This window comes from Eutrigla gurnardus, assembly GCF_963514095.1.
Source record: "Eutrigla gurnardus genome assembly, chromosome: 12".
In the NCBI taxonomy this organism is placed as follows: Eukaryota; Metazoa; Chordata; class Actinopteri; order Perciformes; family Triglidae; genus Eutrigla; species Eutrigla gurnardus.
In genome coordinates, this window is record NC_139926.1 from 20,825,860 (window position 1) to 20,837,185 (window position 11,326).

Sequence of the window (11,326 nt, forward strand, 5' to 3'; positions counted from 1 at the left end):
AATTGCTGAATTTTCGCGTTACGTCATAACTGTGAGCCCGGAGCAGAAACGTCCGTTGACGACGGAAGTTTCAAAAATTAAATGCTAGAGGCCACACCTCCTCCAAAGGGACGCTGAGACGCTCTTCTGGTCGCTAGGCTGGAAACTAGAGATATTATTCTCTTATCCCAAATCCCTTTTGCACCAGATGTGAAGAAGACAGAGTGATACTAGTCTGACGCTGGGTAAGAACACTTTGAAAGTTGCTGAAAACGGAGGTTTATTGTTCTACAGCTCGCCTTGTCAACTGTTGTCTTCTTCTGTCAGACCTCCAAAACACTCGGCAGTTATGTCCTCCACCAAGGAAGACGCGTTATCCCCAGACGAGCTGAGGAAAAGACTCTATCAAACCTTTAAGAATAAAGGAGTGCTTGATACACTCAAAGTAAGTCGCCGCTTCTAAAGTTGGCTCTTGTTGTTGCCCGATTCTGACGTTAACGGTACGACCCGCTTTCCCTCTTTTTGACCTGATTCAGACCCAGTTGCGGAATCAGCTCATCCAGGAGTTGAAACACCCACCTCTGACTGGAGGAGAACCGGTCCCCAGACCAGTACGTGTGCGGTCTGAACCCCTTTTGGTCTCAGCCTGTAACAGCATCGTGGCCGATCACCTCCGCACCTCCGGGTACGAGTACAGCCTGTCTGTGTTCTACCCTGAAAGTGGCCTGTGCAAAGACAAGGTGAGCTTGGACCCTGTTGTCATGGGCAACTGGACTTGGTTGAGTTTTTTTTTCTTCTTCTTTTTTTCCATTTGTCTGAAAACATAAATCGGATTTCCTGTACAAGAAGATGTTGATCTCTGATCCAATTTGGCAGGTTTTCATGACAGGAGACCTTCTTCAGCTTCTTAAAATTAGCCCTGAATCAGCACTTTACAGATCCCTGGTAATTTATAAGATCATTATGGAGTGTTGTCCTTGTAATAATACACACATTGTTGGTATAAAAGTGTTATTATTATCTGTTTACAGTCTTCAAACAAAGATAAGAGTGATAAAGGTATGTGCAGCATTATTTTCGTTTTTAATAAAACTGCTCCGGCCCAAAAGTCCTGTACTTGATATATGTTCACTTTGTGTTGCAGGGTTCCTGATCAGCCTCCTAACACAGCTAACGCACCGTGATGTGTGCCGTGATGCTGACACTCAGACAACCAGCACAGCAAGTTATGGAGAGTCTCTTGGTATGAGGAATTTAAGTCTCACATCGTACACCACACACATGCCTTTCAACACATGTTTTTAATTTATTGTTTTATTTTTTCTACACACAGTGGAGAAGATGAAAACGATTGATAAGGAATATGAGAGCTTCAACTACAGTGGGGACAAATGGTTTTCCCTCCAATCAAAACTGGCTGCATATAGAAAAGAAATTGAAGCACAGTCGCAAGCGGAAATGAGCACAAAGGTACGTGTGTTTTTGCTACAAAGTTAATGGTTAAAAAAACTTTATGAGCAAGTATGAACCACAGCCGCTGATGTGGAACATTTATAATTCAGGTCAATCTTCACTTTGATGAAACATCGATGAGCCTCGTTGTCATTTGCTCAGCCTTTTATATGGTGTTATTCACATCAAGCAGAACCTGGTGAAACCTTGGTCCAAATGATTTAGTCTGGAACATCTACATGGTGGCATCAAGCATGCCGAGGGTGAAGAGTGCGTGATTATTCAGCTGCATACTCACATCTGCTCTCATGCTTTATGGTGTAAACGTTTGGAAGGAATGCTTTAGGGTCATTCCGTGTCATTTCATCAAATGCCTCCCACCTGACCATCTAAGAATATCCTGTAAAAATTCTAGTACAAAGACACACTTGTTAATAGGACAAATCCAAAATATTAGGTCTCTACTGTCAACAGTTTTCTCATGAAACATCATTGAATGAAGGGTAGTTTAGACGATTTTTAGCGTCATACTCGGAAAAGCCATTTTTAAACAGCAATATCTGGAAAACTAGATGTGGCCTTCAAAATTTCTACAGAGTATATCTGTTACTAATAGCCTCCAGACATGGAATATCATGGGGTGTAGCTCAATGATAACCTAGTATTGTAGTTACTTAAACTTCTCCCAAAATGTGGCTTGTCGAAATGAAGCAGCAAATTTGACTGAGCTCCCATTTTTGCAGATAAAAGATTTCTATCACTTCTGCCTCTATCTCTGGGGTTAGCTTAAACATTCTACAAAATATGGTCTCTCTTAGATTATTAGTTTCACAGATATTAAGGCTCAAAATGGTCTGACTGTGGCGAAACACATAGAAATGGTACAATCCAAATAAATCAAATGACATACGAAATAAACTTTACATTTCTCAGGTATTTAACAACCCAAGTGGAAACACAAACATGCCGGGTTTTACCACCCGGTTACATAAATAAATCATATCTGTGAGAGTGGTAAAATAAAGCCTCCGCTATTTCAGAACACATTGACGCATCGACCTTATGAAATCACAATGTGAGACGTCTAACCTGAAAGAGGTCTACCCACCATTTGGCACAAACTTTTGATCTATACATGCACCTCTTAACAGTTAGTTCTCTTCTTGTTGTTTTTGCTTTGAAAATATGGAGATGATGTGAATATAGAATCCATCTGGGTTTTTATACAGTTTTTATACAGTCAAAATATGCTAACAACCTGAACCTCCCAGGCATCAATTCATGAATATCTTTATAAAGCTAGAGGTGGTAATCTTCTTCTTCTTGGTAAATTTGTTGAATAATTTGGTGAAATTCCCTTTGACAGCAATCAATAAATCAAATGCTTTGGGTGATAAAAAAGAATGGTATTTCTGGTGCGACTGTAATAAGCTCACTACTTTTACTGGAAAAGAGTTGAAAATGCATAAATTAATGCATAAATTAAATGAATACCTAGTTTTTCAAGATGACCAACCCTATTTTAGTAATAGATTAATTGCAAAGCTTCTTCTGTCACGTCCGACTCTCATTGACAGCAGCATCCACATGCAGCAGTGAACACAGATCTCACTTTTGCACACATAAGGGAAATCCAGTTGATCAACTAGCAACACACTTCAAAGCTCCAATATTCCACGCCAATTCCAATTTCTATGCAAAAAATTATTGGCAGTGACGGAAAATATCAAGCTAAATTTTTGAGTTGTGGCGGATGGAAGTGTGTGTTTCCTGAAGAAACATTCTAGTAGTTTTGAACTCCTGTGTACATGTGCACACATATGCAAGTGTATGATACTGTACGGCAGAGACATCAGGTAGGCGGCGGAGCAGGAGCAATGGCAGCCGTGACGTGATCCACAGCTGTAACGTCGCCTGGCGCTCTCTGTTGCTAATGTCGGGGCTTACTGCTACATTCACAGCTGTAACGGCGTCACACACTCTTTCTTTAAGTGCTGCTGACTTCATGGTCACCGTCATGCTCTATCTCTCTCTCTTTCAAAGTAATTTTAAGCATTATTAAGTACGCATATCGGTACTCGGCATCAGCAAGTACCCAAATCTAGGTCCTTTTGTTCTTGGTCTGAACAAAAGTGGTATCGGGGCATCCCTAGTGTCATATGTTAGTTTTGTTGGTTTCAAATTTGGCAGCTTCTCTTTTAAATGAGCGAGCCTGGGATTTTTTTTAAGTTATCTAATTGATAAGTTGGGGAAACCGGAGCACCCGGTGAAAACCCATTCCCAGAGTGAAGGAGCATGTCTAGCCTTACCTATCTAAAGCAAGACTATCTCCCAGGCTCAACTCACATCTGGTCAGCTCAGCTGGACTGACGCCCGTTTTGGAGCCTTTCAGCTCTCAGGATGTCCCTTTGGTGAGACGCCATGTCTCTTTCCAATGTGATGTCTCTGTGTCTGTCCTCCACGCTTTCAAAATCCTTGAGCTCTTTGTGGAACTGCTGGATTTCGTAGTAGAGGACAGAGTTCTCCAAGCAAATGCTGTCCCGAGCAGATTTGAGTACCTCATACTCTCTGCGTAAAACGCCTTGTACTCTGACCTGGTTGTGGAGACACTGAATTTGGCGCGCCAGACATTCTTTCTCAAGGGAAATGTCATTCACCTCTTTTTTGAGGTTGCCGTATTTGTCGAGAAAAGGTTTTACAATTTCGTATTCGCGTCTAAGGTCTTGGACTTTGCGATGGAGGTTGTAATAGTGCCTCATCTTCGACGATCTTTCGGCTTTCAGCGCTCCGTATTCAGCCCTCATCCTCTCTTCGTCTCTGAGTTTGCCCTGAAGCTCATGCACCTGTTTCATCAGAAATTCTGTGATGGTCAGGTGGGAAGATGTTCAGAAATGTGATGAAAGGACACGGAATGACCCTTTACGTTTTGTGGGTTGCTAACATGTGGTCACGGTGCTTTCCTACTGGCCTCATCATTGTGTCTCTTTGTTTAAGATGCAACACTTTAAAGATGTTGAAATCGCCACGGTGAGGATGGAAGAAAAAGCAACATTTCATAAAGAATTTGATAAGCTGAAGCAGGAGCTGGAGAGCACGTACGAGATGAAGGCAAAGGCGTTGATGCAGCGGGAGAAAAACGCCATTGATCGGTTACAAAAACAACAGGAGGTAGATTACTGCTAATATGATGTTGGGCTCTGTTTCTCTCAAGATTACCTTCCAGACAACGCTGTGATTGATGCTGTTGTCTGTACTTAGATCGAAGAAAAAAATGTGTACATGCAGAGACAATCAGTCTTGAAAGAAATTGAAACGGTGCGGAACAGAGAGAATGAGCTGAGAATGAGAATGGAGGCTTTTGAAAAGTAAGTACTTTTTCCTTTTTTTTTACAATTCTTCTTAGTAGAGGGAGAGCTATGTTCTCTTGTTAATGTGTTTGTATGATGGTAGGACTTGCCAAATTCATGAGGAGAAGGTCAAGACCACAGAAGAGCTGCTGAGGAGGCGAGACCTGGCAGTGAAGACAATGGAGGACACATACGAACAAAGGCTGAAGAACGAACTGTCCAGGTATTTTAATTTTGTGCTGAAAAAACAGTATCCAGCATGTGCATAGAAAATATTGAGTGATCGATGTATTCCATTCCAACCGTATAAAAATATAGTTAAGATGTGCATATAAAAGTCTTAAAACTGGTTGGCCTTCTGTCAGCAGCTATGACTATGGAGTAACATAGAAAAGGTCATCCACTTGACCAAATGATGCTTTGCTTGAACAAGTCTAAATGTCAGATGGCTTGGTTTACTACTCTAGGCCACATGGATATCCAATATTGTTGATTTTATCTTCAGAGCTCTTTTTTTGCCTCATTCAAATTAGGTATCAGCTTGAGTTGAAGGATGAATTCATCAAGAGAACAGAAAAACTAGCTGAGAACGAGACCAGAAATAAAGGTGAGTATTTGAATTGATGCAAAGTTGCTTACTGGCTTTGCCTTTGGTTTGATTTTTGCACTCACATTCTTTTTTTTTAATTTCTCAGTGGAAACTGTTCGTATCCAAAAGGAGTCCGCTGTCATTCATGGCAGGTTGGAGGAGCACAGCAGAGCATGTTCAGAGCTGAGACGGCTGCAGGTAACGCAACACAACCCCATTCATCCAGCTGTGGTAACTTCACCCTCTTCAATGGGCAGTAGGCACCGTACGAAATAATTGAACACTTGTGTTCAGTTTAAAACAGAATTCTTCTTCTTCTGGTGGTTTCCAGGTTGAGCTAGACACAGCACAGCAGCAGATTTCTCTGCTGACTCAGCAGAAGGAGTTGTTAAGGGAAAGACTGGAGACCATGAGCGACTACCCCGGCTTGAAAAGAGAGAAAGCAGAGCTGCAGGGGCAGCTGCGACTGCTAAAGAAACAGCTGGAGGAGGCCCAAGAGGAGAACCGGCTCCTCCATGCAGGTGAGGATTAGCTCTCTGTCTGTTATAATGCACAACTGGTTCCTTTGTGACCGCTAAATTCAATTCCGGAGAGTTCCCAATACCTCCGAGCATTTGCGGCCCTGCGAAGCATTCACAGTGCTCGAGTGTGGGCTCATTGTGAGCTGTGGGAGACGCAGTGTACTGTGAAGCATTCATGTCAGTTAGTCCCACTGCTTCTGGCTCAGCTCAGGCTGTTTGAATGTGTCTCGCCTGCCAATGCGGGCCCTCTGTGCTGTGTGTGAAGCTCTGCAGACAGCTCTCTGAAAAAGGGCTTCCTTTACCCATGACAGAGAACCAACATTCTCCCTGAGGGATACAGTGTTCTTCCTGTTTGATGATGGGGCAGGGGAGCAGTGGGCCTCTGTCCTCATCACGAACAAAAGGCAAAACCATGAGTCCAAAGCGATGTACGGATCCATAAAGCCAACACTTTGATGCGGAGCACTGAAACATGACACCCTAAATCACTCCTGTGTATCCCCAGAGGCTTTTTTTTCCTCAGATAGATTTCCTGCTGAAAAAGACACTGGACTGGCAAAAAAAAAAAACGGTTCACTTTAAATTACGTTTTGAATCCGATAACCCCTCTCTCAGATTCGGGCAAGCCGTCGAAGGAGCAGCTGGCCTTGCAGATGGATCTACGGAGGCTGCAGAGCGCTCGCGGTCTGGATCAGGAAGAGTTCGACAACCAGAAGCAGGTGCTGCAGGCACAGCTCCAGAGCGAGGTCAGACACATCACAGCCCTCTCGCTGACTGTGGGAAACTATGTGATCAGCGGTTTTGGCTCACCTTGGGGGGATGTCTTGTGCAATCTGGGGGTTTTTCCGGTGAACCCTACCTATAATTTGCACACAATGATTTCACTGTGTGCAAAGCAGTAACTTCTCGTCCCGTTGTCTTCTGTTTTCTGCAGGTGGAGCGGGGCGCTCAGCTCAAGGCTCAGTTGATGGAGAGCGAGGAGAGGTCACAGTGGATGACTAACCACGTTGAGGAAATTAAGCTGCAGCTTCGCCAAACGCAACAAGGTACCCCTGTGACTGGGAATGCATGTCTGTCACAGCTCAGCATCATTAGTGAATGTTACAGTACATAAAGTAGTTAACTTTATTTCTGCTTTTCATAACTGGATGAACTTTCATGAACTGGATCCTTTTTTATTTTGAGTAAAAACAAGAAAGGAAGCCATGTAACAGTAGTAACCAGAACCTAGGTTTAGTGCATGTAGAGTTCTTGGAAATTAGTTGTAGCATTCCCTTTTTCTGATTTGTGCTCTTTAATGGTGGTTGGTCTTCTGTATTAGAGTTCATCTCTCCTCTTCTTTGCTTTTCCTCTTCTTTCCCTTACTTGGGCATGGACAACAGCTCTTGAAAATGAACTCCTACGTAACCCCAAGCCCTCTCTTGTCGACCGCTCGATACTGGAGCTCAGCGCCGACAAGCTTGTTCCCCCTGACATCTACGTGGACAGAGCTCTGCTGAGGTCCAGGGTGGGTTATGATGATGTTTGTGAAGCAGGTGGGCCCTTGGGAGGACAAAGGTTGCCTTGGTGTGACTCTCCAGACTCCGACATTGAGCTCGTGGCTCACGCCAAGGCTCGGATCCAGGAACTGCAGGAGGAGGCCGAGACCTTGGAGGAAGCCTACAGGAACTACCAGCAGAGGGCAGTGCACTCCACCATCTCACACATGCTTCTCCCAGGACCCCATTTCCCACAAGCAGCACATCCTTCACATCGTCCTGAAACTACTCGAAGAAAACAAGTCTCTTACCATTCAAACACCCACTCGCCCCACAAATCAATGGTCTCACACAGACCACTGTCCCCACAAACTACCAGAACGCTCTCCTCGGCCCCGTATGATACCGGCAGCAGCATACCGGCGGCACAACAGAGAGTGACCTTCTTAGAAGACCACAACCAACCCCAGTCCACAATTTTCTCCGACCACAGTCTCCATTCATTGACGGAATCGCTGGTTCGTAGAGACGGACACCCCCAGGATGCGAGCAGCCCTCGGTCCAGGCGTCTGTCCTCCACACCGCACTCCTCCTCCTCCTCCAGGAAAAAGCATCAAAGAGAGATTGCAGAAGGTACCTTCAAAGAAATGCTTTATCCTGTGAAAACACTTCAAAAGGGATTAGATGCACCAACCTCTTTTAACTGTCAGGAAATAAAAAAAATTAAACATTTTCATACCATCAGCGCCCCTGTACCGCACATTTAATACCTACTGTACATATTTGATTGTGCCAACGTTTAAACATTCAAAACAGTCAGTCGACACTTTTTCACGTCAGCTTTTGGATTGTGATCTTTCTCCCACGAGGGTATTGCCTAACATGAAGTCTTTGCGTCTGGTAGAAGCGGTTGGGTCACCGATGGCGTTCCCAGAGTTGTCGTTTGACGGACAGCTCCCCCGTGCCCCCCGCAACGAGGCGGCGACCTCAGGCGACTTTTCCCCAGAGCTCAGTCCACCTCGTAGCCCTCAGCTGAAAAGCACAGCACGGGACGAGTCCAGGTACCATCTGGCATCTCTTTGCCAAGGACGTTACAACAGTTTGATTCATTCTTACGTACAGGTAGTGAATACTGATTGTCCTCTTGTTTCTGTTAGTCCACCTCTGTTGCAACCTGAGTTCTCCAGCTCGGAGTCTTCCCCACATCCTGAGAAAATAAGCCTAGAAGATCTCACAGGGATTTTGTCAGGTAGAGTAATCTACTGTTTGTTCGGTTTTATTTTCATACTGTATACTGGAAAGGTTGTTTCGTTATGTCAATGTGTTTGACACGCAGAATAGTTCTGTTTCATGTTGTTTTACCGTCTGGAAGACGAGATGACAAACCCCTCTACGTGTCCAATTGAAAAGCACAATTCCCTTAATGATCAGGACCTGCATAAAGAGTTAGTTACATTATTATTTTTTATTTCGTTTTTCACTTTCATTCATTACAACGAAGTCGGAGCAACAAAATGGAGTATATCCGGTTTGGAGGTTCTGGATTTGGGAATGGCTGTTTTTTAATGAGTGTGTGACTGGCCTCCAAAGTGTCCTTTCAGTGGCCCTGCACAATGGTGAAGATGAAGGGCAGCTGATTATGTATTCTGTGCCGGTCCTCTGGCCCTTTTGCATTATGGTGGAGCATAAAAGATCTCTTTGTGCATGTCTCCCTCCAGACCCCGGCCACATTCCAGAGCTTCTCCTGGACACTGCCGTCCCTCTCTGTGAGGAGGCCCCTGACGGCCCCGCTGTCCCCCGCCCACAGGACCTCCCAGAAGACCCGATAGACTTGCAGGACCAAGCGGGTGAGTCGCTAGGCCGCCCGTTACTGATGCATAGTCTTGGTTGACCCCCAAAATGACAAGAATGGGCCCCCTTCTACTGTACACAATCAGTCTGACTGTATGAATCTCTTATATAGTGTGGACATTCTGACGTACATTCTGTGAACTAAAATGAACTGGTGATTCCATATGTTTCATTGAAGGCCCGCAAGCCTCCAGTGGATCTGCTAGGGATGAAGATGAGGAGCAGAGGTGGGAAAGGGAGCGAAAGGAAAGACTAGAACAAAGGCAAAGGGAGCAAGAGGAAGCCAGAGAGCGGGAGCTGCAAGAACTTGAAAGATTGGAGCAAGAGATGGTAATGATTATCGTACATCATTGTTCACAGAGAAAGGGCGGCCTGTTGAAATACATATTGACATAATTTACGTCCAAGCAGATTTTGCAAGAGATGGAGCAACCAGGACAGGAAATAGAAGAAGAAACTGATATCGAGAAAGGAGGAGATGAGGAGCAACAGCAAGAGGCAGATAATGAGGAGGGTGAAGGTGAACATCCATTGGAGAAATACATGAAGATGGTCCTGGAAGCAAGAGAGAAGCAGCATGCAGAGGTGAGTCAGGCACACTCCTGTACAACTGTGTTGTTGTGACTTGGCTGACAGCATCTGTGTGTTAAAGTCAGTGTGTTGGGGGTTTCAGAGTCCTGGAAGACAAGAAGCAGGACATACAAGCCCAGAGGCCAGGAGTCAGTCTGAGGAGAAAGATAACAGGTAACTAATAACTCTTGACCAAACGTATGGCTTTACTTATGAATACAACAACTTAAGTTTTCTAATTAAGAAGCTTTAATGTACAGAGGTTTAATAACTGTATAAGCCTTCATAATCCCCTCCAAAAACATTTCATTTCTGTCGTGGTTTCTCATCTCCTGGTCCTTTTTAATGTTATTTGTTCAGGAATTATGTCTTCTTCTTGAGAAATTATTAAATTATTAAAACTATTTTGGTTTTTGCCTTTCCTGTCCCTCCGAGGCTTTCACTAATTAACTTCACATTGTTTTCCCAGCATTGCAGCATATTCACACAAGGACGAGGATGAGGATTTCTGGTAAGCCCGTCGTTCCAGAGGGCCGTCGTAACCAGATGAATTTTTTAACATTTTTTGTTTTTAAGATTTTGTTTGTTTTTCACCACTTTTGAATAAATTATATCAGATTTTCTTTTTCTTCGTTTGGATTGACTGCACACCACCAAAAAAAGATATTCCTATCACACAAAAAACAACAACAACAACAGTAAAGTTTGTTTTTTTATTATTATTTTTATAAAAACAGTTGAATGATGTCATAAAGGGGTTTCCAGTCAGACGGGATGCAGGATTGTTGTCCTCCTGGAGATTGATGGGAAGCCTTTATTCTTTAGTTTTTGGTTAATTCAACAGGAAACACAATGTACAAAGATGAGATGAGATGAACATGAGTCCATCTGTCATCTTCCTCCTTGGCCACTGTACACCTGTGACTAGTATTACTACAATATCTCACAGATAATGTAGTAAAACACTGGGCAGGGAGTCACAATGGCATTCATACTTTGGCTAAATGTAACATTTAAATTGCCGTACAATTTTATAAATGACAATAGTAATTGTAGTAATTGTAATTTGAAAGTTTAATTAAGTGGATTTATGAGGAAGCCCTTGACATTCATAGAAAATACAGGTACACTATCAGGCAAAAAAGATTATATAAGATACTTTTTGACTTGAAGGAATACAACTTAAAAAAAACGAACTAGTCCGCTACATAAAATGGATTAATTTGTATGCATTTATAATCAAAAGGAAACGGGCAAACACTGCCTACTACTGATGTCAGCATACATGACCGCACATCACGTGTCACTGCAGAAACAGTTGTCTTCATGCAACAAAGAAACTTATCCCTGTACCTCAACTAATAGAAATAAAAGATTACATGAGTAATTATGTCAGCATTATGACAATTGCACATCAAAAACAGGTGCAATGATAGAAAATTAAGAACAAAAAATGAAGTGGTTTTATCTTTAAAAATAAGAAAACACACAAAAAAACCTGACTTGTAACAAGTAACTTTTTTTTTTTTTTACACCTTA

The 11,326-nt window shown here is 43.2% G+C and overlaps 1 protein-coding gene across 2 annotated transcripts; it reads left to right on the plus strand.

Annotated features, from left to right (window-relative positions):
• The first annotated feature begins 69 nt into the window (after positions 1-69).
• Positions 70-10,410, plus strand: ofd1 (OFD1 centriole and centriolar satellite protein). 2 transcript variants are annotated; one of them, XM_084022592.1, is made up of 23 exons: positions 70-224; positions 307-424; positions 516-719; positions 856-924; positions 1,011-1,038; positions 1,124-1,222; positions 1,313-1,449; positions 4,426-4,599; positions 4,690-4,796; positions 4,882-5,001; positions 5,312-5,385; positions 5,474-5,598; positions 5,699-5,888; positions 6,504-6,634; positions 6,823-6,934; positions 7,271-7,999; positions 8,271-8,427; positions 8,524-8,615; positions 9,085-9,212; positions 9,392-9,547; positions 9,629-9,802; positions 9,891-9,961; positions 10,257-10,410. In XM_084022592.1, exons 2-23 carry the CDS (start codon positions 329-331, stop codon positions 10,300-10,302), a joined length of 3,219 nt encoding a protein of 1,072 aa, XP_083878718.1. In that variant the 5' UTR covers positions 70-224; positions 307-328; the 3' UTR covers positions 10,303-10,410. The 2 variants fall into 2 exon arrangements, with proteins under 2 accessions (XP_083878718.1, XP_083878719.1); XM_084022593.1 differs by having other exon boundaries at positions 72-224; positions 5,474-5,565; positions 9,085-9,213; positions 9,396-9,547.
• The last annotated feature ends 916 nt before the right edge of the window (positions 10,411-11,326 follow it).